At 49.2% G+C, this 26,704-nt stretch overlaps 2 protein-coding genes across 4 annotated transcripts in view; both read left to right on the top strand.

Annotated features, from left to right (window-relative positions):
- The window catches only part of PHF12 (PHD finger protein 12), a 40,218-nt gene extending 20,205 nt beyond the window's left edge, over positions 1–20,013 (top strand). The window contains exons 3-15 of one of the 3 annotated variants that reach the window (XR_009516977.1): positions 1,543–1,615; positions 4,252–4,645; positions 5,823–5,943; positions 7,170–7,302; positions 9,383–9,547; positions 12,190–12,348; positions 12,967–13,762; positions 14,954–15,079; positions 15,760–15,903; positions 16,790–16,888; positions 17,608–17,690; positions 18,312–18,418; positions 18,784–18,795. Coding sequence is in view for 1 of the 3 variants with exons in the window: in XM_059997242.1 (XP_059853225.1) it covers positions 1,543–1,615; positions 4,252–4,645; positions 5,823–5,943; positions 7,170–7,302; positions 9,383–9,547; positions 12,190–12,348; positions 12,967–13,762; positions 14,954–15,079; positions 15,760–15,903; positions 16,790–16,888; positions 17,608–17,690; positions 18,280–18,418; positions 18,784–19,118 (2,767 nt within the window). In the remaining 2 variants the exon portion in view is untranslated. Of the gene's footprint in view, positions 1–1,542; positions 1,616–4,251; positions 4,646–5,822; positions 5,944–7,169; positions 7,303–9,382; positions 9,548–12,189; positions 12,349–12,966; positions 13,763–14,805; positions 14,831–14,953; positions 15,080–15,759; positions 15,904–16,789; positions 16,889–17,607; positions 17,691–18,279; positions 18,419–18,783 lie in introns of those variants that run through there. The other 2 variants (XR_009516978.1, XM_059997242.1) reach the window with 2 other exon arrangements.
- Positions 20,014–22,275: 2,262 nt separating this feature from the next.
- On the top strand, positions 22,276–26,426 carry DHRS13 (dehydrogenase/reductase 13). Its single transcript, XM_059998728.1, has 5 exons — positions 22,276–22,500; positions 22,594–22,712; positions 23,746–23,869; positions 24,050–24,361; positions 25,793–26,426. Exons 1-5 carry the CDS (start codon positions 22,374–22,376, stop codon positions 26,233–26,235), a joined length of 1,125 nt encoding a protein of 374 aa, XP_059854711.1. The 5' UTR covers positions 22,276–22,373; the 3' UTR covers positions 26,236–26,426.
- The last annotated feature ends 278 nt before the right edge of the window (positions 26,427–26,704 follow it).

Raw genomic sequence — 26,704 nt, 5'->3', positions numbered from 1 at the left:
AGATGATGCTGATGCCACACTTTGAGAACTACTGCTGTATAGACATTATAAATGTGACCCTCCTAAGAATTTAATAAAATTTCATATGGTTCTTGGTGTAACCTTAATGGAAATCAATAATCTGGAGGAGCAGTAAGGCCGGCCCTACACAGCTGTAATTTTGACTCAGTATTGAATTACTGAGTGACTACTGTGTGTACAACCTCTATATTATAAAGATACAAAGAGGGAAGAGATCCAGTCCTTGTCTTGGTTCCTCTAATAAAAGAAGTAAGAGAATTGTCACACAAGGGAAAGCTGAAGAAGGATGTCTGAGTAATCTGGGAAGAGCGCATGGAGGAGCTGTGTGCTCAGTTATCTGTCGCTGAATAACAAACTACCCCAAAACTCAGTGGCTTAAAATAGACGCTAGTTATTTATTTATTTTTGACACTAGTTATTATCTCTCACAAATCTGCATGTTGACTAGGCTCAGCTGGGTGGTTTTTCTGTACACATTGTTATCTGGACTGCAGTTATTTGGAGGCTCAACTGAGCTGGCATGATCCAAGATGACTCAGTCACATAGCAGTAGTTTGTGCTAGCTGTTGGCTTGGAGTTAACTGGAGCGCCTTAAGTCTCCTCCATGTGACCTCTCAGCATGAGAGCAGGGCTCTGAGATGGAACATTGCAAGCATTTAAAAATGGAATCTGCAGGTCTCTTCAGACCCAGCCATGGAAGTTACAGCATTGTCACCTCTGCTGCATTCTGTTGGTCAAAACAACTTACAAGAGGGAATTACCTGGCAGTCAAGTGGTTAGGACTCCACAGTTTCACTGCTGAGGGCGCAGGTTCAATCCCTGGTCAGGGAACTAGGATCCCATTGGCCACTAGCTGTGGCCAAAAAAAAAAAAAGTCACAAGACAAGCTCAATTCAAGAGGAAGGAAATGGACTACTTCTGGGCGGAAGGAGTAGCGAAAAATTTGTAGGCATCTTTAATCTACCATAGGCTGATTGAAGCAGGCCTTACAGGATGAATAGGGTTTTGGTAGGCATAGCTTTCAAGGGGAAGAGTTCTAGCAGAAGAAATAGCAAGTCTTCAGTTTAACTAGGAGAAAAAGAACACGAACGGGGTCTGGGAAGATGGAAGGAGACCATTTTACAGAGCGCTTTGAACAGCAGATGGAAGTCCTTTGGCAGGCTTTAAAAAGATGGTGGAGGACCTCTCTCTCAGTGATTTTATTAGCATGGTGCAGAGTTTGGGAATGACTCTTCAAGGCTCCAAACTAGTTCATTATATCTTTCTTTCCCTGTAAGCCCAGTGTTAACAGCTTTGGATTTGGCTTCTCTTTCTAAGATATGGGAAGGGATGCTTACTCCTTAGGTTATTGTAAATGATGCCAAGTAAGCATTTTGAAGGATAAGAGAACCCAAGCAGTGCTGCAGGACTGGCCAGAATACGAGTTGAGGGGCATGCAGCTTTGTGTCAGACCTAGTTAGGCTTTTCCCTGCTGCATCAAAGGGTTAGTTACTTAGTCTTGCCCTTGTCTTTTCCCCACAGTAACCCTCCACTGAGTGAAGAGATGTTGCCTCCTGGGGAGTGGATGTGTCACCGGTGCACTGTTCGCCGAAAGGTAATAATGCTGCTTTCTGAAGGCTTTGCTCAGGATGCCAGATCTAGAGCACTGATATTCTAGAGCTAAGACGGCTTGGCCCTGAAGGCATTTTTGTCCCTTCTTCTTGTCTCTTCCAGCCCTGGAATCACCCTCACACTCCCCATGGTGACTGTTTAGAATCCAGTAGGGCCTAAAATCCAAACATGGGCTGCTGAAATGGGCAGAAAAGGTGTGTTAATTTACTGAGCCATGTTAATTCACTAGTGACAGGAGTAGTCTGATCTCCTTGTAGACCTCCTGATAAGTGGCCTGAATGTGGCAGCCATATCCAGTGGCTGAAAGAGGCTGAAGAGGAAGACGCTCCTCCAGCTTGATACAAAAAGGATTCCCTTCACCCCAAGGCAAATAAGTTGCTGGTATCCAGAAGCTTGGCCAGGTGTGTGGGGTGGAGAGGACTTGGACCCACTTGGACCCCAGGTTGCCTAACCTTTCTTTAGCTCCCCTTCCCTCAGCTTTGATAATTCAGTACTGGCTTTGAGAACATAATTTTCTACTTTGAGAACTTCTGTGGGGTATAAAAGCTAAATGCTCCCTTATCAAAAAAGGAAGTAGGTGTGCTTCCACCCAGATTATGAGAGACCCAATCCTCAAATTATAGGCTGTGGATTCGGATTTGTCTGTGAATTGTAAACCACTCCCTACCCTCCACCCCACACTAATTATACACCAAGCAACTTTCCCTTGTTGTGACGTCAACCTCTTCCTGGCCCCTCAACATGATGTCACAATGAATGATTACTTCCTTGGTTGCAGAAACAGGATGAGATGATTCAGAGATTGTGGTTTATGTGTGTAACAGTTTTCAGCCTTTAAGAAGAAGGTAAACAATTAGGCAGACCTTTATTCTTCAATGTGTGCATAGGGTTCTTATTGAAGCAAGCCAAGGCCAAGTCAGCCATCTAACCACAGCTGTAGTTTAATATCTCTTGAAGTCCACAAACCAGGGTGTCCTCCAGCTTGTCCTCCTTCCAAGATCTCTACCTGTGTGTCCCCAGCTAGATTAGAGTGGGGCCAGTTAGAGTCACCTGCCAGCCAGGAGGCCTTTCAGAAACTTGCCACTCGAAGCTGGACTTGAAAGGGTTGGGAACAGCTGTGGCGGAAGAGATGAAGCCAGGAAAAGAGGGTGAAGAAGAAGAACTAACATTGTTTTAGTGCTCATCATAGCTGGGTTTTTACATGTGTTATCTCATTTAGCCCATACAGCCAACTATGGGTACTGGTGGTATATTCTCCTTTTTTTTTTTTTTCTCTCTCCCTTTTTAAAAGGAAGAAACTGAGGTTCACAATTGGTAGAACTTACCCAAGTACTCAAAGGAATGGACACAGCCAAGATTTGAACCAAATTCTGTTTCGTTCCAAAGCCCTATTACTTCTTCATCAATTTTCTGGAAACAGAGCTACTTTCTGGGGATTATATTATAGTATGCCTTTTTCAACAGAGTGTGCTTTTCCTGAAATGCCACTCTGACCTGCTCTCAGATGGACCTCTATGCCTACCAGTGCCAAATCTGCCCTTTGCACCATCACCTCTACAGCCCTCTGGCCTCCTGCGGTTACAGTGAAGTGGATTGAAATGATACATCCTGTGGGCCTCATCAACCTCTGATGTTCGGGTTTTATTCCTAGTGGAGGCTAGATCTTCCCCCAACTCAGAGCCATCCCTTTCATATATGTGATGCTCTTTATCTCTACCGTATCCCTGAGAGGAGGAGAAGAAAGGTCTTACTAGTCTCACTTTACGCATAGAGAAATTCCTGCCCTCCGGCTTGAGTCACCTAAGGTCATAGGGAATCAGAGGCAGAACTGGGACAAGATCCCAGGTCTCCTGACTGGAGACCAGTGCTAAACCTTCATTTGACCACTCTATTTGGAGCCCTGGAGGAAAATGTATTATCAGTCATTCAGTCCTACTCTGTACACTTAATCTTTTTCCATGTCCCCACCTTTCCATTCAAAAAGTGTCACTGTCAGAGTTCTAGTTAAACTTGAGACATTGAAAGCCGCCGTTCTTGGACGCCATGATTGCTGGATCACTGCCCTCCACACACCACCCTTCCACCTTGTGGTGTGGCTGCCTTGCAAGTCAGCACCCAGCCTCCCTGGACAGGGAGCTCTACTTGCCTCTTTTACTTTTTACCTTTGCTTCTGCAGGTTTTTCTGTATTTTGAGCAAAGTTCTTAAAACCATTCAGGGCACTCCGAGGCAAACAACAGTGCTCTCTTTGATTCTCTACGTTATTCTCACTGTCCTCACTTAGACTAAGTTTATTCTCACAATTAACGTTTTATCCCTTTACCGCCCCCCCCACCTCGTGTACAGACACTGTGTATCATATGATGTGTGGTTTGTAAAATTGTTTCTAACTTTTGTACTTTTTGGTGATTCCCTGCTGCAGTGGTTTTGCCAGCTTTAGTTTAGTTCAGCTATAGTTTTGTCAACTTTAACAGACCATTGTTCCAAGTCCCCACCCAGGTGGATGAGTCTCTGATATTAGAGACTTCCGTAATTTTGGTTAGTGGTCTAGCAGGACTTTGTAGCATCCATCTCTATTTTGTGTCACTTTGTGTGATGGGCCCACCTGTTTATTTGCACAGAAACGAGAGCAGAAAAAGGAGCTGGGCCACGTCAATGGACTGGTGGACAAATCTGGCAAACGGACTACATCCCCCAGCAGCGACACTGACTTGTTGGACAGATCAGCTAGCAAAACTGAACTCAAGGCCATTGCCCATGCCCGGATCCTGGAAAGGAGAGCCAGCCGTCCTGGCACGCCCACATCCAATGCCAGCACAGAGACCCCCACCTCTGAGCAGAATGATGTCGACGAGGACATCATCGACGTGGACGAGGAGCCAGTGGCAGCAGAGCCGGACTACGTGCAGCCCCAGCTAAGGCGCCCCTTTGAGCTGCTGATTGCTGCCGCCATGGAGCGGAACCCCACCCAATTTCAGTTGCCCAATGAACTGACTTGTACCACTGCACTACCAGGTTAGCCAGACTGTCATATCCTCTCCCCTACCCTGGCTTCCCCAAAGGACTCTTGTCCAACCAAAGGGCTGTGCAGCCTGTGAGGTGTAGCCTCACAGGTGTAGTTGGTGTCCGTGTAGCCACTGTCTCCGGTTCCTGTTCTTGGTTCGAGATCTTTGCAGGTTTACAATGCTTGCTCAGTTTTCTATTTTCCACCCTTCCCAGTATCACTTTAAAAAACAAAAAAGGTAATACACACACATAGTTCAAAAATCAAAAAATATAAAAAGGGTTACAATTAAAAATTTCATACCCATCCCTGTCTGCCATTTGCCTAGTTTCTACATTCCTACCCCTCACAGATAACCACTGTTTGGTTCTTATGTATCTCCTAGAATTTCTTTATATAGATGTACCATAATTTATTTAACCAATTTCCTATTAATGGAAATTCTGGTTGTGCTTAATCTTGTGTTACCACAGATACTGTTTCAACAAATAATTTTGTAAATACATCATTGTATACATGTAAATGTATCGGTAGGATAAGTAGGATAAATTACTAATACTAGAATTGCTGGGTCAAAACTATGCATTTATATTGTTTTTAAACTATGCACTTGTAGTTTTGATGGATATTATAAATTGCCCTCCATTCCCTTTTTTTTTTTTTAATCAACTCATGGCTTCTACTTGATACCACAAAGCGTCTAGATCTTATTTTCTTCCCAGAGAAAGTGAAATTGGCAGGCTTAAGAAACCTGCTGGTCAGTAGGATGCATACAGACTCAAAGCTTTTCTGCTTTCTATAAAAATGCAGTAAAATTATATTTTTTTCCTCAGCCACCTTCACAGAATAGTCTTTATTGACCATTAGACCTGGGTATTTCTATTTCTTAAGTCACCCGTATCTAACCTAGGTTTCTGACCACTTCATGTCTGCAAAACATTTAGATGTGTTTCTGCCATAGAGCAAGTGACTTGTAATCTTAGTTCTGACTTAATATCTCCCTTTTCCTCCTTTCTCATTCTTTTTCTCCCTTCAAACCAGCCCAGGGGGCCTCAGAAAGAGATGCATGTCCAGGCCATGACACATGCTTTTACTAAGACCTGTTCCTCGGACTTACTGTTGTTTCCATATCCCGAACTAGGAACTCTCCATCCAGGAGAAATTCAACACCACCAATTTCTCTTCTAGGTTCTAGCAAGAGGAGAAGAAAGGAGGAAACCACAGGGAAAAACGTTAAGAAGACACAGCATGAGTTAGATCACAATGGTCTTGTTCCCTTACCAGTCAAAGTCTGTTTCACGTGTAACAGGTATTTTTCTTCCATAGCAAGAGGCTCTTCCTCATATCTAGCAAATGTTTTTTTCTCTCTTCTATTGTCTTTTCCAAACCATGTGTGTTACATATAGATAACCCATATTCTGATGGTATGAGTACAAAGAGACTGAGTGACTAATTGACCAGAGCCTTGAATGTTGTAACAAAAAATTCTTGAAGAATCACAGTGCGGAAGTACTGTAAACCGTGTTTATAGAGGCTAGAACGAGAGGAGTTGGACTTAAAATGAAGCATGAGATATTTAGACTGGCTAGCAGGAAGAACTGTGGCCAGCAGAGACACACATCCCTGGAAAAAGGCAAATGATTTCTAAAGCACTAAAGATGAATTTTAAAGTAGTACAAATATCCATACTAGCTGGTATGCCTCAGACTGGATGACTTCCAAAAGCCTCTAGGCTGCCCCAGTTGTAGCTTCCCTGGGACGCTGGTTCCCTTCAAATAGGATCTCCTCAGTGATAGGAACCAGCTGCTTCAGTTACCGAAGCTGGACTTGTTGGCTTGGATGTGTTAGAAGGGCAGGATAGCAGGAGAAAATAGCTATCAAAAAGAAATGTTCCACAGCAAAAGCTATAGGGAACCAGATAGTAGAGCAGCAGAACTCTGAGCCACACCCAAACTGTGTCTCCAGAATAGCTTAAGGACTCACTGAGTATCGTAGTTACAAATCATGATTGGCATTAGCTTACATGCCCTCCCTTGATCTATGCTTACACGAATACATTACAAAATCATTTTTCCAGCACAACTCTCTGGTTGTCAGTTTTGCTGAGTGCTTCATATGGAAGAGAAGTCTTTTCCTTTTGTAGTATAAGACTCTGGAAAGGTTGCTAGTGGTTTTTTTTTTTTTTTTTAAACTGAGGTAGTTGCTTTCTTTTAAGGAGTAGAAAGATCAGAGCAGGGTTGGCTGTCTTCCCCCAGTGGGTATCAAGCATTGATCATTCCTGCTGTGACAACCACTTTAGCTCTACTCCAAAAAAATTCACTTCTCTACATTCCTCTTAGGAGAGAGAATAATGAGGAGCCTGGTGGTAGCCCCCAACTTCATCCATCTTCCTAATGGTGAATGTAACGGGATTATTGGGGAGGAGGGTGTGGGAGAACATTGTTAGGATTAAGGAAGGGATGCTGTTCCATAGTGCAGAGTTTGTTTGAATTCTCCCACCTTGCCATAGAAATGGCCTATATCTCTTTTTTGCAGGAGTTGTCGCGTGGCCCCTCTTATCCAGTGTGACTATTGCCCCCTCCTGTTCCACATGGACTGCCTCGAGCCACCGCTCACTGCCATGCCCCTGGGCAGATGGATGTGTCCGAATCACATCGAACATGTGGTGGTAAGCACAGCAGTGTCCTTCAGTCCTCTGTGGGCACAGCTGGGGCATGGACTGATTCAGTGGAAAGCATAGTATAGTCAGCTTTGTACCAGAGTTCACTTTAATCTCTCAGACACTGGTTTCTGCAAACCATCCTACTCAGTTCTGATTACTTTGACATGCCTCAGCTGTGCATCTAGCCTTTTCCCGCAATGCCTTGTTTCAGTCGCACCGACAGACTTAACCCACTAGCGCTTGGTTGTTCATGAATAATTTCCTCTGTAATGAATTAAGCAGTTGGTTTTACAGCCCTAAAAGGGGGAGTGCATTAGACCCAACCTTATGCAGATAAATGCTCTTCCATATCTTCTTGCTTCTTGTTCTCAGAGGGAACAAACTAAGAAAATTCTAAAATATTTATTCTCGTAGCACTGGCAGTTAACTGCCCAGTAACTTTGGAGAACTGAAGAATTGACACAGATAACGGTATTCCAGACAGTCAGCCACTTACTGAACACCTTTTGTGTCCTACGCACCACATGAGGCTCTTGCCCTTCTCTTCCTTCTTTACAAAGACCTTGTCAGGACACATAATAGGTGTTCAGTAAGTAAGTTGTTGAATGAATGAATGAATGGTATGAGGGTGCTATTATCTTATCTCCCAGGAGGTTTGGTTACATTTTCCAGACTGCTTCCCGGGGCTAGAATAGAACTGTAATTTGCTATCTCCAAAAGAGGTTTAGGACATTTCCTGATAGGCACGGTCACTCAGAAGGTTGAATGGGAGAGGGCCTCAGGCGGAGCAGCTCCCTTATAAGAGCAGCCTTTCCAAATTAAAAGGGTAATTGCTTAAGACATTGTCCCTCAGATGATGATAACCATGGAATGACTGCTTGCCTTCAGCATGACAGTGTGCTGTCCACTTTGCACCAAGAGGAACTTCAGTTATAGACTTGCACATAGGGAGAAAAGGTTTGTTTGGCCCTCTTCATTTGACTAATGCCACTCAGAAAAGTTTACATAGGAGGAAGCCTCTCTGCGAGGCTCAGTGGTCTTGTTTTTTTTTTTTTTTTTTCCAGTGGTCTTGTTTTGCCTCTTGCTGAACCAGAAAAACCCAACCATGAGCAGTCAACCCAAATATGAATCTGTAAGAGCAGCTTTCCAGCAGATGAGAAATTATTAATTGGGTGGCTTTTTATTAGCCACTTAGGGGTTTTTCCTAATGTACTAGGTAGGAAGCTGCCACATAGATCTTTTTTTTTTTTTTTTTTTTAACATTTATTTATTTGGCTGCATCGGGTCTTAGCTGTGGCAGGCTGGCTCTAGAGCACACAGGCTTAGTTGCCCCGCGGCATGTGGGATCTTAGTTCCCCCACCAGGGATGGAACCCACGTCCCCTACATTGGAAGGTAGGTTCTTAACCACTGGACCACCAAGGAAGTCCCCTTTTCTTTTAATTAATGTGTAGGGGACCAGATGTAGAAGAGGAAAAGAGGCCTCGTTTCTTTGTGCCTTCTCTATGCAGCTGCACAAACTTTTCTTCCCTCCTTATGGCCTCTGAGAGCAGTCCAGGGTTTTCTGCCTGCTGTAGAGCAAGGCTCTGGTATCCAGATGGGTTCACTAACGTTCCCTAGTACCGTGGTGGAGGAATAGGGCAGGAGACACAGTATTTTGGTGCTGATCTTACCTGTCAGCCAAGCTTCCATACAGGAAACAGTCTTGCTTCTGGTGGGAGAAAATCCCTTGCTAGGAAGGGAGTCTGGAGCGCTCTAGGGCCAAGGCCTGCATCTCTGAACCCTATACGCTGGATAGTCGACTGTCAGAGGCTGAATTTGGAAGGGCACTTCTTGGCTAATTCCCTATTCTTGTACCCCTCAAGCCTCCCCAGGGAGTAGGAACTAGGCTGGACTGGGCAGGGTTAAGGGAGAATGTCTCATCCATATTCCCTGGCCCTCTGACGGGAGTGTTGACATACCAGCACCTGACAGAAGGAGCCCATTTGGCCCAGGGCTTCCTCTTTTTTAAAAGTAGAGCATAGAGTTAATTGGGAGGGGGATGCGTTCTGAACTTCACTGCAGGAGTGTGTCTGCTCTGTCCCTAGCTGAACCAGAAGAACATGACGCTGAGCAATCGGTGCCAGGTGTTTGACCGTTTCCAGGACACCATTTCGCAGCACGTTGTCAAAGTGGACTTCCTGAACCGAATCCACAAGAAGCACCCTCCTAACCGCCGCGTGCTCCAGTCGGTCAAAAGAAGAAGCTTGAAGGTGAGTCACAACCTGGTGCAGGCAGGATGTGGTCTCCGATTGCCTTCCTGGGGTAGACAGAGGATCATGGTCCCAGTTTTACAGATGGGGAGACTGAAGCCCCTGAGGTCTGTCTGTGGTGTCTTAGCAAGTAATGAATGTGACCATCATTTTAATACTTGGGGTTGGTGGTCAGGAAACCCGCAAGTGGGCCTTCAGACTCGGCCAGGTTTCTAGTTCTCCTAAGGATAAGTGCCCTTTCAGCCCCTCCCACCAAACTTAGGTGTGCTCTGCTTTTACTGCCCCTTGCCTGGCACTCATTACATCTGTTTCTGTTAGATGGCCCCTTTCCCACAGCTGTCGGGTGAGGGGAACGTGGGGGTGATTAAGCAGAAGGCCTTATGGAAGGTGAGGAACTATCCATTTTTCTGGGCTGCTGTTAATATATCAACCAATACTCAAAAAATTGTGACACTGGTACAACTTGACATTTGTATGCATTTGACAGCTGCTAAAGTGTCCACAGAGATGGACGGGAGTATTTCCTTCATTGAAAAGCGTTTGGTAGTATTGAGGCTCTCATAAACCGTTCGGTCTCATTCATTTAACCTAGAGAGCGCAACACTATATACCTGAAAGTAAACTTGATTTTTCTCTTTTGAAATAATCCTGCAGACAGTCCCATGCACCAATGGAAAACAGCAATTCTCAAATATGGCCACTTGGTGGCAGCCACACTTTAAAATCACTCATCACACTTTCATTGGGTGTCAGCGCTAGCTAGCAAGATGTTAACTGTTGAAAATTGTATAACAGACTCTTAACTGTGTAAATATTTATGCGTCAGTAGAAACACCAGTTTTCCAAAGTTAAATTAAGGTGTTTGCAGTTGAGGGTAGGGTATTTTGGAGGTGACGTGCCTCATACCTTAGTTAAACATCTAGAGCTAAGAGTAATCTCAGCTGTGTGATTCACCATGTGCATTCGGAAGAAAGCCTGGCTGCTGAAGTGAACAGGCCAGGAGGCCCTGATAAAATCCTGTTGTTTTATGATGCCCCCTCCCCCTTTTTAAATGTTTCCTTATTCTCGAAGAAAATCCAAGGGTATGAGTTACCTGAAAAGCATTTTGTTCTTAGACAGTTTGAGAGTGAAATGAGGACTGTAGTACCAGAGGACAGTGGCAGGGAACTGCTCCAGCTCTGTTCTGGAACATTGGCCTTCATCCTTGATGTATAGCAGTGCAGGCAAAATCAACTGAGACCTTCATATCTTATCTTTGTTGTGGGTTCCTCTTCCCCCCACCCCTTCACTCTTCCCGAGGGCCAACCTTAGGCTAGCCTACTGCCCCATTCCTCCACTTCTGATTCCTGGATGACCTCAGACAAGCCCACAGCACCAGCCGCCACTGTTAGTGGGGATGACTCTCAATTTCATGTTCCTTGCCTTTCTCATCATATCTAGATTCATATCTGCCTGCCCATCCCACAGACACCTCAGTCTCAGCCTGCCCAAGACCAAAAGTCTTCTGCCTCCAAATCTGCTCTTCCTCTTGTATCTCCTGTTTCAGTCAATGACAGTGATCTCTACACAGTCCCTCAAACCAAAGTTCAGCTCTTCTTCCCTTATCCTCTGTAAGGACTTGGTCACCAAATCTGTTGGTTCTCACATGTTTTCCAAGTCCACCTCCCCTACTTTTAGTTCCCCTTTGTCTGCCTGGAAGTTTGTCCTCAACTTCCAAGTCTCAGCTCAAATACTGCCTTCCTATGAAATCTTCCCTAATCCCAAGCTCCTGCCCCCCCAGACAGAAATAAGCACTCTCTGTGTTTTTTATAGCTCCTTAGACATGCCTGTCTTCTAGGACCCATTTACATTGTATTGTAATGTTTCTGTGCTTATCTCCCCACTAGACTGTGAGCTCCTTGGGGGCAAGGCTTAAGTTTTGTTCATCTCTGGATCTCTAGGACTTGGCGTAGTGCCCAGACTCAGGAGGCGCTCAATAAATGTTGATTGAATGTATGAATGACTCTTTGCTTGTATGGCTCTTTCATTCATACGTGGTGTGTTTCAGAGTGTGTCTTCTGTCTTTCTGCAACAAATAGGTCTTCAATTGTTTTGTGAGTCATGAATGAATGGATGAAGAAAACTGACATTGATTGAATGCTTATCACGAGATAGGCCTCACGCTGAGCATTTCTGCTGTGAATGTGACCTTATTTAACTTTTTATCTCTCAGATACTGCTCACTCATCTCTCAAATTTGATACTGATCAATAAGAGCCTAGAATACCAATTTGAAGTCCTGTCCAGTGGCCATCCTATACTTTTTAGGCCAAAGCAGAAGGCAGCATGCCAGAAGGCCTAGTTTCTGCAGCCCTTGGACCTTGGTGAAGAAAAGTGGGAGACATGGCTGCTTTTTCCAGTTCTGTGCCTTCTCAGGCTAGTGTGTGTGTCTGTGTGTGTGTGTGTGTGTCAGAGTCAAAGAGATGGAGGTATAGAACAGTAGCAGCCCACTGGGCCTCCTTGTCCTTGGTGGACACCCTAGTGGATGATTTCCCCTTGGGCATCGGCACCACAAACAGAAGAGCACGGCCAGGGCAGAATCCACTGGGCCTGTTGGCACTATCACCCTCTCCTTCCTCCTTCTATCTATCTATCCTGAACAGGTTCCCGATGCTATCAAATCTCAGTACCAGTTTCCACCCCCTCTCATTGCACCCGCGGCCATTCGGGATGGGGAGCTGATCTGCAATGGGATCCCTGAGGAATCACAGACGCACCTTTTGAACTCTGAGCACTTAGCCACCCAGGCAGAGCAGCAAGAGGTGAGTGAAGGCAGGGCCGGGATTCCAAGTCCAATCTTCCTTCCACCTCGCCGCAGCTGTTAATTGGAAGTCATTCTCATCCCCATCTTCTGCAGCCCCACCCTCCCCCTCCCTGAGCCCCCCACCACCACCCCGCCCCCTGAGTTGAATGTTCCAGAGAGAACCTCTGGCTCACATCCTGAGGCAAGTAAGAGAACTACACAGTCACCTGGTCTGCTTCTCTCCGTCAGTCCCCCAGGGTGCTGTGAGACGGGCAAATCTGTCTTGTAGAAACAGATCGGTAGACCTATAGAGAAGTTAGGTGACAGTGCTGGACACACAGCAGGTGCTTGGGTGCTTGCTCAATATTGGTGACAAGGTGAGCCTTAGGGGCAGAGTCAGAACGGGAATCCCAAGCTCTGCTGACCAGGGTGTTGCCTGCCGAGTATACCAGCAAGCCGTGCTTGGGAATGGAAATGGAACCCTCTCAGGAGCCAAGCACACCCTCTCTGGGCATTCGCGATGGGACCTCGGAAACAGTGCTTGTCAGCTCTGCTGTAGCCCTGGCCGCTGTGGCAGGAAGGACCAGCGCCTCCCAGGCCTCTCACCCTCCTCTCCTCTCCTCTCCTTCCGTTGCAGTGGCTCTGTAGTGTTGTTGCGCTCCAGTGCAGCATATTGAAACATTTATCTGCTAAGCAGATGCCTTCGCATTGGGACTCTGAGCAGACAGAGAAGGCTGATATTAAGCCTGTTATTGTGACTGACAGCTCAATCACCAACTCCCTGCAAACAGCTGACAAGGCACCTACACCTTCCCACTACCCCTTGTCCTGCCCCTCAGGGCTTAGCACCCAGAATTCCCTGAGCTGCTCTCCACCCCACCAGCCCCCAACCCTAGAGGACATCAGCTGCAGTTCTTGTGCGGAAAAATCCAAGAAAGCCCCCTGTGGGACTGCCAACGGGCCAGTGAACACAGAGGTGAAAGCCAATGGCCCACACCTCTACAGCAGCCCCACTGATTCCACGGACCCCCGGCGACTTCCAGGCGCCAACACCCCCCTACCAGGCCTCTCACACCGGCAAGGCTGGCCTCGGCCCCTCACGCCACCAGCGGCTGGGGGGCTTCAGAACCACACCGTCGGCATCATTGTGAAGACAGAGAATGCCACTGGCCCCAGCTCTTGCCCCCAGAGGAGTTTGGTTCCTGTCCCAAGCCTACCCCCTTCCGTTCCCAGCTCTTGTGCCAGCATCGAGAACACCAGCACTTTGCAAAGAAAGACTGTCCAATCACAGATAGGACCTCCGCTGGCAGAGTCAAGGCCCCTGGGCTCAGCCCCAAGTGCCACCCGGGTGCTCACTCCCCCCCAAGCAGCAGGAGATGGTATCTTGGCCACAGGAGCCAACCAACGATTCTGCTCACCAGCGCCATCGTCAGGTGAGTGCTGCTCAGCCTTTCATGCTCTTCCTGGCAAATAAGACTTAAGATTCAAAAAACACGTGTATCCCTGTAAATATGTCAGAGGACTTCGATGTCCGTATTATTTGTCCTCCCCTGTTTCTATGATAGAAGAGAAAGTACATGTTAACTTGTCCCTATTTTGTAGGCGGGACTGCTTAGGCTCTGAAAGTGATTTCCTTAAGGTAACCTACCAAGTCAGTGCAGGATTCGAACTGTGGCCTGGGTCTTCTCACTCCACCTTCCCGCACCTTCCAGGCTTAGTCTTCTTCCTGTTTTGTTCCTTCACCTTAGAGGAAAGCAGCATGCTCTCTGGAGCCACTGTGGTCAGCCTGAGGTTCTGGGTGATGGCTTCAGTGTTTCACGATCCACACCAGAAACTAGATCCACACCTGATCCAGATTCTCAGAGAGAGCTCATTTGAAGGAATTTCCATGTCAGGGAGTGCAGATGCCCGCAGAGGTTGGTCTGGCCCAAAAGCTTGCCCTCGGGCCACATTCCAAAAGGCAGTCCCTTAATCCATACTTGGCCTGGTGTAGACCTGCTCTTTCAGCTGTCCCCAGTCAGCATTCAGGACCTCAAGGTTGCTGACCCCAGCATCTGAACCAGGTTTCAGATGCTGCTGGAACCCCCTGTGGTCTCTCCCGTCTGAACTGAAGCCGGCCTCCTAGTCAGCTGGGAGTCTCGGTAACCAGGTGACTGTGACTTCTCTGCATGGGGGCCCCTGGTCCCAGGATGGCCCCTACTCTCAGGCTCTTTTCTTGTTCTGCTTATCTCTTAATACCAACCTGGGTAGATTTTGCACCCTGTGAGTCCAACTTGAGTGCGCAGGGATTGCAGAGGCAGACACCACTTATTTGAATGAGCAGAGGCAGCAGGGAGGTAGTCGCGGCCCAGCGAATGAAGCTGTCCCACCACGTTCCCCAGAGCAGTAGATTTCACTTGTTCTCGGTGCTCTGGAGACTCCTGCGTGCCCGGGTGCATTGTCGTTCCATCTGCCCTTCCTCACCACACGTTTTTAGCTCTAGGAGTTCCAGAGCCTATGGGGTGAGAATCAAGAAGGGAACATCACCTTGGGTCCGAAATCCAGACCTGTCTCAGCAGTGGGGGATTGGACCGGTGGGTTTCCCTCAGGCGACGTAAGTAACAGTCTTCCTGCTCCGTCCCCAGATGGCAAGGTCAGCCCCGGCACGTTATCCATAGGAAGCGCTTTAACCGTACCCTCTTTCCCAGCCAACTCTACTGCCATGGTGGACCTCACCAACTCACTTCGAGCATTTATGGATGTCAATGGAGGTGAGTGAGTGAACTGCTCTGCCACCAGCGACTGTGGTGAAGGTGCTGCCCCTGTGCAGCATTCAGCTCATTGAAAAGGGGACAGAAGGGATGCCTGATCTCAGAGGGCTGGGAGGTGGGTCGGGGAGCGGGGTAGGAAAGAAAGCCCCTTCTCCTGTTTCGAAGGGAGAGCAAAGCCAAGCTGAACCAGTGAGAAGAGAAGAAAATCACTTTAGGCAGATCATCTGGACTTGAAGAATAAAACCAGGAGGAGCCTTGCTCCCAAAGGAGGGATCTCATCTGTGAAAAATCCCCAGAGTCAGGGAGAACTGGGGCAGGTCTTGATCTCTGTGAACAGGGTGGGTGGAAAATCCAAGCCTCAGTGTCAGACATCTGGGCCCTCGCCCACAGGCAGGCAAGTGGTTTGTCTCGCTCCACTTTCTAGGACAGCTGTACCTAACATTAAGCTACCCCACTGCAGGAGGCATCTGCACAGGCTGCGTTGGCGTCTGTCTCTCGCTGCAAATGGCTAGTGAGGTGCTCAGCTCCAGATCCTTGTACCACTTTGTACTCTGTGTTGTTTTAAGAAAATCACTTGGCTGGATTTTAGGAATGCTGAAATAGTTGCTCTGTGATGCTCACCTACTTCCGCATTCCATTTCCTCCTCAGCAGCTTTTTAATCTTTCTCTTTGGTTAATAGAAATCGAGATAAATATGCTGGACGAGAAGCTGGTCAAGTTTCTGGCCTTGCAGAGAATACATCAGCTTTTCCCCTCCCGGGTCCAAGCTTCACCGGGCAGTGTCGGGGCACATCCGCTGGCTTCTGGAGGGCACCACACAGAAGGTGCGCATGCCCATATCTGCCACCACACCACACCGTTAGATCTACCCTCTGTGTGTGTGAACAGCCGTCTCCTCTCCATGGAGAACCTCAGCTTTCAGTATCTCAGTCCTCCATGTATGCCTTTACTGGGCTTAATAAAACACCGTGGTTTCTTTTCTCAGAAAGCAGAAACAAGATGGCAACCACAGCTTTCAGAACAGGCTCGGGAAAGTCTGCTGTAACTCTTTCATACGCGTCCTCTTTGAGGCACAGAAAGCAGCTATGAGCGCCTTTGGGTATTTGTGGTGTGCTTTCTGCTCAATCGCTCTCAAATATTTGAGTTAGAAGAGTTTCCCAGAAGGTTAACTCTGCTTAGGATAGCCCTTTGAGCATTAGCCATTAAAAGCCATGCTGCTTAGAAGGTGGTCCCCAAACCAGTAGCATCAGCATCACCTGAGAGCTTGTTAGAAATGCAGAGCTCAGGCCCCACCTCAGACCTATGGAATCAGAATCTGCATTTTAACAAGAACCCTAGGTGATTCATATTCAAAATTAGAGAAGCATTGGTCTCTGCCTTCTGGGTTTTTTTGCACAGCCTCCCTATAGTATCGGTTGGTATATCCCTGATAAACCAACAAGCAGCCCAGGTGCTTCAAGTACTATCATCCTTGAGTTATATGGTCATCTTCAAAGATGGTCCTTCTTATTACCCATGTGGGAAATGCTGTAAGTGGGGAGAGGAAGCCTCACCCTGAAGCAGCCTAGTGTCAGATGTGAGTTTGGAAAGATGGCTCATCCAGTGGGATTATTTTCTTCAGGCCATCACCAAAGGTCCAGGTTCTGTTGATTTATGTTTGGGCCCCAGGTTCTGTTTCTGAATGGTCACGTCCCTGTGTTTGCCTTGTAGTGCCGAGAAGGGAAGTACAGGCCCGAGCTGTGTTCTACCCTCTCTTAGGGTTGGGAGGAGCTGTGAACATGTGCTATCGAACCCTCTACATCGGGACAGGTAAGCCAGCTGGGAGAGGTGCTGAATCTGTCGGCCCTAAAGATTGATACTCTTACCCACAGAGGCTAGAAAGGGAGGGAAGCCCTCTCCAGGGCTGACAGGTTTAACCCAGCAGACGTCTGGACAAGAGGGACTAAGAAAGGAGACCATCAACTGCTTGTCTTCCCTGCTAAAGGCCCTTTTGCCTTGTGCCCAGTGTGGCATCAGGAGGGCTGAACGTCAGCTCTGACTGCCACCCAGTGAGGCATTTTAAACACTGCAGGAAATACCTGAGGAGAGGGCAGATGCTTTGTCCCTGGAGATCTTTGAAAAAGTGATGGGGCTCACACATATCTAACACTTACTTAGTTAGCCCTACATCTTGTGCAGAGGGACAGATGAGCCCTTAGCCTAGAACTTTCCCTTTCAGATGATACGGTTTATGGGCCCTGCACCCCATCTTGTACTCTCCTAGAAATACCCCATCCTCTTCAGTAGCTCACTGCTCTCCTCTGGGCAACAGCACATGTTCTAAAGCAGATGAGCTGGTGGGGACAGCTGTTCTTTAACAGGGGATTAGAAAAGACATCAGTTTTTGTTCAAAAATACAAGGAGAGGGCCCTGAGCTACCTACCCCTTGAGCTCCCGCCCGGAAGTTCCCTGGCCCCTCACCTCCCCCACACATACCCCTGACAGTCTGTTCTCTGCCTTCCTTTTCCTCGCGTCCTGCCACCTCACAGGAGCTGACATGGACGTGTGCCTTACAAACTATGGTCACTGTAACTACGTGTCTGGGAAACACGCCTGCATCTTCTACGATGAGGTGAGGGTGGGGACGCGGTGGGAGAGAGGTCTTCCAACATGAGCCCTGTCCCAGGCGCCGGGGTTTGTTCAGTGCCCTGGGGTGAGGGGAAGGGGATTGGGGGTCCTCTCCTTTTCTTCCCTCCCCGTCATCCCTGGAGAAGAGTCTTGGTGTGAAGGGGCATCCTACCCGGCTACCCGCTCCCCAGGAGCAGGGCTCCCATTTCTCCTGAGGTTGGTCAGCAGGCCCAGCGCGGGGCGGAGCACCCTAAAGCAGGGGAGGGGGCCATCATAGGAGGAACCAAGCCCTCTGGGCGTGTCCCTGTGAGTTTCATCTTCATCATCACGTGCCGGTGAACATCATTTCACCAGGAGCCCGTGCTGAGGAGGCAGACTATTGCGCGGGCGGGGGGCGGGTTAGGAAGGAAACTTCCTTGAAGAGGTGAGTCTTGCGCCCCATTCGAAAGGGACAGGGAAGGGGGGCATGATTGGGGAAGAAAGAGGGAGCTCCCCAGGTAGAGCAGCACAGCCTTCTCCATGTGTATTCTCTCCCCTTAGCCCCAGGCCCCACGCAGCAGACCACACATCTTATCTTCCCCCCTCCTCCTCAGAATACCAAACATTATGAGCTGTTAAACTACAGTGAGCACGGGACGACGGTGGACAACGTGCTGTATTCATGTGACTTCTCTGAGAAGACCCCGCCAACCCCCCCAAGCAGTATTGTTGCCAAAGTGCAGAGTGTCATCAGTAAGTTGGAGCAGAGGCCTGTGGCCACAGAACCTACCATGTTTGGACACATTCTCTAATGCCTCAGTCAGGGTGGCTCTGGCTTGCTGCCATGACCTGCTGTCTCTTGCCTTCCTGGTCCCGTTGGCCAGGTTCTCCGTGCTCGTGGGCCCAGGAAAGGCCACAGAGAAGCATGTGCTGTGCAGCCCCACGTGTGTACACACCTACCTGGGGACTTCAGACTCCACCAGTCCTTTCTGAGTGCCCCTCACCCCGAGTCACGCAGCATTTAGAGGGGGGAGGTACAGGGGCCCAACCCTGGCAGACAGCCCCGGTGGGTTGGCTGCTCACTGTTCCTCTCCTGTGACCTTCCCCCTTTTCCCCAGGGCGCCGCCGGCACCAGAAACAGGATGAAGAGCCAAGTGAGGAGGCAGCCATGATGAGCTCCCAGGCCCAGGGGCCGCAGCGGAGACCCTGCAACTGCAAAGCCAGCAGCTCGAGCTTGATTGGGGGCAGTGGGGCCGGCTGGGAGGGCACGGCCTTACTGCACCACGGCAGCTACATCAAGCTGGGGTGCCTGCAGTTTGTCTTCAGCATCACTGAGTTTGCGACCAAACAGCCCAAAGGCGATGCCGGCCTGCTACAGGATGGGGTCTTGGCCGAGAAGCTCTCTCTCAAGCCCCACCAGGGCCCTGTGCTGCGCTCCAACTCCGTTCCCTAGGACTGGCGGCCACCCGTCACCCGCCCTTCCACCCAACCCAAGACTCCTGCAATGCAAAAATGTACACAAACCAAGCCCGGGGTTTTTTCTATACTCCACCAGAAACCCTTCAACTACAATCTTTGCATGAAATGAAGAAAACCTTTTGACTTTTTTAAAAATCCTTTTTCTTTTCTCAAGTTCTAGGGGGCATTTGCACATATATTTGTACTCAACATTTCATGGGAAAGCGGCAGACCGAGCTGAGGAACAGCGTGGGCAGGGAGGGGAAGGCCAGTGGTCTGGACACCTCCTCCGACACAAAACCGTTCCCCACCCACCTCCTGCTCCCTCCCCCTCGCCCGCCGTTGTAAAATAATCAGAAACTTGTTCTATTTTGTGGCAGTGACAATAGTTTTATATTAAAAGAAAAAAATACAGTTTTCATACAGCAAAATCTATACAATATCATTGTTTTATTTAATATAAAGATCGCTACCCACCCTCCTTCCATGGTTCCCACCCTCCAGGTTATTTTCCCTTTCTGCAGCGGTTGCACTACAGGTAGCTACTGTGTATTATGGACAAATGAGAAATGAATTCTTTTTCTGGCTGTCCATCTATTTTATTTCAAATAAGGAAAAGTGTATTTGGATTTTGTGTAAATACATCTAGTGATGACATTTTTTCAATGTTTTTTAAAACTGTACAGTACTACATGTGGTAGAGCGTTTTCTTCAAATTGTCTATTGTAGCAAAAGCGTTTTTGTCGTAAACCTGTTCTGTCTCCTTTTTTTGTTCTCCTGCCACTTCTCTCCTCTTCCTTCCACCCCGACAACTAGTACCGATGTACATAGTAATTGTAATGTTTTAGACTTTACAGAAACTTTCCTGTATTCTGTATATAAAAAAACAAAAATACTTCAAATTATGTTTTCTGCCTGTCTGTCCTACCTGTCATCACCCTTAGAGGGGACCCTCCCTGAGGCCCTGGTCCCACAGTCTCATTGAACAAGCCTCACTCCCAGATGCTTAGTCCCCAAGGAAAGTCAGGAGAGGGGAGGCGCTGGAGAAAAGTGCACCTAAGGTGGGAGGGAGAAATGGGAGGGGACGGGTGCAGCTGTGAAGGGGGGCTGTTCTGTGGCTTTGTGGGTGACTTGAGGGAGTTCAGAGGGCTTGATCATTTGACACGATCAGATTCTGCAAGAATCCAAGAGTGTGCAGATCGCTGCTCCTCCTGGCTCCAAAAGCAAGACATTAAAATAGAAGATGGCATGAGACCTCTGCATTCTGGTCTAGAAGCTTTAACCCAACGAGTTGGGGCTGCCTTTGGTTCCAGTTGTTTGTTATCATATTTTATCCAGCTATTCTGGGGGAAGTCATAACACCTGGTTCTGTTTTTTTCTGCCTGGAGCCCTTAGCTGGGCATGGAGGAATTCATTAATATATTCCAGTATCACTCGAGTTCCTCCAGTTCCGGCCTTTGCCAGGCCTTGGTCTTGGTCTAGGTCACTTGCTGTGAGCAATCACCAGGGCAGATGTGGCCCCTGCCTCTTGGAGCTTAGAATCTAGTGTGGAATTTTGATTCGAATGTCTGGAGAACATGAAAAAGGAGAAATCCAATCTCTAGACTCAGCCGTGCCACAAGTAACGTGACTTGCGATCACAACTTTACAACTGTAGTTCCTCATCAGAAGATGATTCTACCCGTTACCTTAATTCTAAGGCCCCCAAGCACCCTCTTTTTAAACCAAACTATTTCTTCCTCCTCGTACACTTACCTAAGAAACTTTATCTGAGAAGTTTTTCCTGAAGACCATCTCCTACTCCTTAAAGAACACATCTGTGTGTATGCCAGCACTGTCAGAGTGGGTGGTACCTGTTCGCATATCAGGATTTTGCCTTGGCGGGGGTGGAGAGTGCATCCATTAATTTCATTAATATTCCATCCCTCGCCTCATCCCACAGTGTCAACACTTGAACACTGAATCCACAGTGCAGCTAAATAGGAAACTTCCCCATGGAATGTGAGGTCTGGCCCTGGCTTCCACCTACTTGTCTAGCTTTGTCTCCGCCACTCTCCTACCCCTACCCTAATGGGCCTCTTGAACTCCTTAAGGACAAAAACATTATTCTGCTCGGTATTTCCAAGGCTATCTGCACTGCCGGGCATGCCCTAAGTGCCAAACAATGGGTGCTAAATTGTACTAGATTTTTTTCTCCTTTCTCCTGGCAAGTCACCTGGCCAGGAATACCCTTACCCATGCCTCCCTAGCTGTCCCCACCCACTTTGCCATCATAATCACTTCCATTCAGTGATGGTGCTTCTTTACCTATTTCTACCACCTGTGAGAATTTCAGAGACAAATTGCCTCCTGAAGGTCAGATAACAGATTTTACACTCTCTTCCTGCTTCCCTTCAGAAATGGAGGGGTGGGGGAGGCAGGGAGATAGACAGCTAATGAATGAGTGACTCCTGACAGCCCTTAACTGATGGTGCCACCCTGAACACACTGTGCCACCTCTGGCCTCTTTGGGAAGAATCCCAGAAGCTGAGGGCTGAATATGAGGATTAGGAATTGACGGGCTTGTGTTTACTGAGAGCAGAGCATCCAGGACTGGACTCGCTCTCAGACACAGCAGCATTCATGTACCCACTCCTCTCCAGATGGGCAGGATTGCTATTTACTGACACCCAGAGGGCTCTCACATCTGCTTAGCCCCTGCTGCTCCAGAGCCCAGAACAAAGTACAGGTACATACGAAGACCGTCACTCAAGCACCCACTGACAGACTACAGATGCATGCACACACCTGGAGGGTCTCGAGGCCCACAGATTCACACACCTACAAGGTGCTCACATGGACACACACACACAGGATCCAGAGGCACGCACACAACCTAAAGGGCGATCCCAGGATCCATGGGCACATTACACACCAAAAAGTCATTCACGCCCTCCCTAGGGATTCATGTACATACGTAGAGGGCGCTCCCAGGGCCCACGCGCACCTAGGTTTTCGCACCAGCACACACCCAGAGGACGCAGACGCACGCCTAGGGGGCGCTCCCAGGGCCCACGCGCACACGCACGCACACACACCCCCTGCCCTGCCTCCCGCCCCCGTCCACCTCAGCCTCCGCCTCCGCCTTCGCCTTCGCGAGGCCGAAGAGCGCCTGTCGCCCTTCCAGGCCCGTGCGGGGCGATCCCGCAGCCTCCAGGCGGCGATCCAGGGCGGCTGGAGGCCTGAGCGGGAGCCCGGAGGCGCGGCCGGCATGGAGGCGCTGCTGCTGAGCGTGGGGTTGCTGCTGGGCGCCTACGTGCTAGTCTATTACAACCTGGTGAAGGCGCCGCCGTGCCGCGGCATCGCCAGCCTGCGGGGCCGCACGGCCGTGGTCACGGGTGAGTGCCGGCTGGCGGGCAGGGGGCGGGGAGGCCGGGACGGAGGGGGCGGTGGCCCGCGGGCTCAGTTCGGTTCCCGCCCGCCCTCCGCAGGCGCGAACAGCGGCATCGGGAAGATGACGGCGCTGGAGCTGGCGCGCCGGGGAGCGCGCGTGGTTCTAGCCTGCCGGAGCCGGGAGCGCGGGGAGGCGGCCGCCTTCGACCTCCGCCAGGTGAGGGCGGGCGGGGCCCGGCGGGACCGTGAACAGAGGACAGTCACACCTGGGACACAGGGGTGAGCAGAGCAGCTCGGGGCGGGTTTGGAGGAAACGCAGCCCCTGAAAGGAGAGTGCAGCTCGGTTCGCCAGGTGCAGAAGAGCGGGTGCACAGGTCTTCTGGTCACACAGCAAAAGGGCACCAGAAAAAAAAAAAAAAAAAAGGGCACCAGACCTGAAGGAATTAATTGCTATTCTAAGACATTTAAGGACCAGTAGAAGTTACATTAATGAAAGAGTCGGAAAGGGAAAAGCAGAGGGAACAGCATACACAAAGGCCCTGAGGCAAATTAATTGGTCTGATTTAAGAAACCGATTAAAAGGTTTAATGAGCCTGGAACACAGAGTATGAGGAAAAGAGGCAAAATGAAGGGGCTGAACACTCTGAGCCAGGGCCAGGTTCTGAGGGCCCTTACAGACCCTACTGAGATCAGACTTTATAGAATGGGCAGTGGAGATCCAGTGAAGGGTCTTCCACAGGGTCTGGACTGTCAGAATAGCCTTTTGGAATGAACCCCTTGGTGGCCGTGTGGCGTCTGGTTTGGAGGGGGTAAGGGTGGGTTGGAGGACACCAGTGAGAAGTCTGTTGTAGAGTTTAGGGTAAACAATAATGGGCAGAGGGTATGATAATAATAATAATAATAATAATAGCAAGTGCCTATGCACGAGTGCGTGCCAGGCACTGTTCTAAAGATTTTACATATATTAACTCATTTAATCCTCACAATAGCTCTGAGACAGGTACTATTATTATTATTCCCACTTTACAGAGAACTAAGGCTCAGAAAGATTAAGCATCTTGCCCAAGGTCTCACTCTAGTAATAGGCAAAGTCAAGGTTTGCATCCAGTGTTCACACACTTATCCACTACATTCTAACGCCTAGGGGCAGATCTTAGTAATAGTAGGAGTTGAACTCTCAGAATTTGGTGCCTGGGGAGGGGGAAGAAGAGAAGGGTGCATATGACAGCCCAGCCCTTGCCACTCCACAGGAGAGTGGGAACAATGAGGTCATCTTCATGGCCTTGGACTTGGCCAGTCTGGCCTCCGTGAGGGCCTTTGCCACTGCCTTCCTGAGCTCTGAGCCACGGCTGGACATCCTCATCCACAATGCCGGTGAGGGGCAGCAGGCCCTGCAGGGGGGCGGCGGGTGGCCAGGGGGCAGCCGACCCCTCCAGCCAGGCTTTGCCAGGGGACATGTGGGAAGGATGCCCCCTACCACCATCTCACATGGGGGACACCGAGGCCTCCAGGAATCCCTCTGGAGCAGTTGCTCACACCTAGCCCCTGCCCCAGGGATCAGTTCCTGTGGCCGAACCCGGGAGTCCTTTAACCTGCTGTTGCGAGTGAACCACATCGGCCCCTTCCTGCTGACACACCTGCTGCTGCCCCGGCTGAAGACATGCGCCCCCAGCCGCGTGGTGGTGGTATCCTCAGCCGCCCACCGTCGAGGCCGCCTCGACTTCACACGCCTGGACTGCCCAGTGGTGGGCTGGCGGCAGGAGCTGCGGGCATATGCCGACAGCAAGCTGGCCAATGTATTGTTTGCCAGGGAGCTCGCCACTCAGCTTGAGGGCACTGGCATCACCTGCTATGCAGCCCACCCAGGTGAGACTTGGCTCTCTGGCTGCTCTGCTGTGTTTTGATTCCCCCTCTCCCATCCTCGCCCCCATCCCATGCTCCCCCAACCTCTCACTGAGCCACAGAATCTCAGGGTAGGAAGGAAGTCTGGTCCAAGGAGAGAACTGTTCCTTGCTGATCTTGAAGCTAGGCTCTCCTTGTCTGGGTTTTTCCTCTCACACCACAAACTGGGATGCTGACTGCTAGGTAGGGTATGGCAATGAATAAGGCCTAGGTTCTCACCCCAAGGAGCCATCCACATGACTGAACTGACTATAACATGATGATAATGATGATGTTAGCTAATAATTATTCATTCCGGGAGCATTTACTGAGTACCTACTATGTTCCAGGCATTAATCTCAATGCAGGGGATGTAGCAGTGAACAAAACAAAGACCTTATCCTTGTAGAGTTTACATTCTACTTTAGAGAAGGGGGAGACAGCTAATAAATAAATATATACGGTGACAGGTGGTGATAAAGTGCTACGGGGCAAGATAAAACAGGGTAAGGGGACTAAGAAATGACAGGGTTGGCACAAGAAAAAGAAATGTCAGGGAGTGCTATTTTTATCTATGGCAGTCAAGGAAGATGTATCTGAAAAGGTAACATTTGAGTAGAGGCCTGAAGGAGATGAGAGAATGAGGCATGAGGTTTTCTGAGGAGAAGAGTTAAAGAACAGAGTAAATAGCGAGTGCAAGGGCCCTGAGGCAGAAGTGCCTGGTGTGCTTGAGAAAGAACAGGGAGCCTGGTATGGTTGGAACAGAGTGAGAGCGGAGAGAGTGACAAGAGATGAGGAATAGAGATGGGCTGGGTCATCCGGGGTCTGCGGGTCCACTGGAAGCATTTTGTCTTAACAGTCTGAGTGATTTTACTGATGACTAAGACCCATCCCTGCCTTTAGGGAACAGGTTCCAGGATAACAAGATTTGCCCCACCCGTATTACCATACTGCATATTAGATAATCATTGCCTAAGGCTCATTAGTAACTATAATAGTGACAATAATAATTATAGATAACCATTATTACACTCCATGCCTCTAACGTCGGAAACAGTGTCTGGTCTACTACAGGTGTTAATAAATGTTTGCTGATTAAACAAAGGAATAGGAAAAAAGATGAGCTAGTAGAAAAGGTGGAGAGAGTCAGAATTGTTCCAGGCTGGGGACACAGCATGAGCAAAATCTGGAAGATGAGGATATATAAGGAGTTTGGATGGAGAAGAGGAGCTTGCTGTTAGAAACGAGTGAGGTCACCTTGTCGGGGCCCTAAATACTACCTGGTAAATACTACCTTGGTTTCCCTGGAATTGGACTCTGTTCCCCACTCCCTTGTAGCCCTATTCTTGCTGCTTTTACCCTGGGCCCTCACCCACTGTCCTCCCTGCTCCTTCCTTCCTTTCTTCCTGTCCACAGGGCCAGTGAACTCGGAGCTGTTCCTGCGCCACGTTCCTGGATGGCTCCGCCCACTTTTGCGCCCAGTGGCTTGGCTGGTGCTGCGGGCACCACGAGGGGGTGCCCAGACCCCCCTGTACTGCGCTCTGCAGGAGGGCATTGAGCCCCTCAGTGGGAGATACTTTGCCAACTGCCATGTGGAGGAGGTGCCCCCAGCTGCAAGAGACGACCGGGCAGCTCACCGGCTATGGGAGGCCAGCAAAAGGCTAGCCGGGCTTGGGCCTGGCGAGGGTGCCGAATCTGATGAAGATCCCCAGCCTGAGGACCCATATTCTCCGAGCAGCCCCCACCCTGAGGAGCCCACGGCTTCTGAACTCTACCCCAGCCCTCAGAGTTCACCAGACTTGTCTAAGGTCATGCGCCGAATTCTGGTTAAAGCTGAACCTGAGCTCCAAACCTCCTAACCCCCAGGCCGGGAAGCTTTCCAGGGCACTTGGTGGGCCTTGAAAACCTTAGTTGTGTGCCAGGCCACGCACTGGGCATTGAGAGGGTTGCAATTTTTACCTCCATGGTTACCTTCCGGGGCTTCAAGCTACATCCTGGACAGCTCGTTTCCTGATGGAAGGAAATAAAGGGTGATGATTTCTTCCTGAGAGTGACCGTAGCCCCAGATTGAGAGGTGGGGCGTAGTGTGCCAGATGCGGCTTCTCAGGAATTTGAATTTCGTATTTTCCAGGCCCTACCCTCAGGAATGCTGATCAGCCCTGGATGAGGGCCTGGGAATTTGCGATCTGATGCACTGCCAACACTGACAATTACTCAGCCGGGCCCTTTTCGACCGTGTAGCTAGGTAGTTGCATTATCCCCTTTTTCCAGAGGCGGGATTAGGCAGCCAGGTAAGGGACTCGCCCAAGGTCTCCCAGCTAGTAAGAG

Source organism: Delphinus delphis, chromosome 19, assembly GCF_949987515.2.
Source record: "Delphinus delphis chromosome 19, mDelDel1.2, whole genome shotgun sequence".
NCBI classification, from domain to species: Eukaryota; Metazoa; Chordata; class Mammalia; order Artiodactyla; family Delphinidae; genus Delphinus; species Delphinus delphis.
The sequence above is the reverse complement of the archived record's forward strand: the minus strand, read 5'-3'. Positions and strand labels throughout refer to the sequence as shown.

What these genes read in the sequence shown, in the direction of transcription:
- DHRS13 (XM_059998728.1), top strand. Translation starts at nt 22,374, where the DNA reads ATGGAGGCGCTGCTGCTGAGCGTGGGGTTGCTGCTGGGCGCCTACGTG. An exon ending in CCGCCTTCGACCTCCGCCAG is followed by an intron (nt 22,713 to 23,745) that starts GTGAGGGCGGGC and finishes GCCACTCCACAG; the next exon opens with GAGAGTGGGAACAATGAGGT. An exon ending in CATCCTCATCCACAATGCCG is followed by an intron (nt 23,870 to 24,049) that starts GTGAGGGGCAGC and finishes CCCCTGCCCCAG; the next exon opens with GGATCAGTTCCTGTGGCCGA.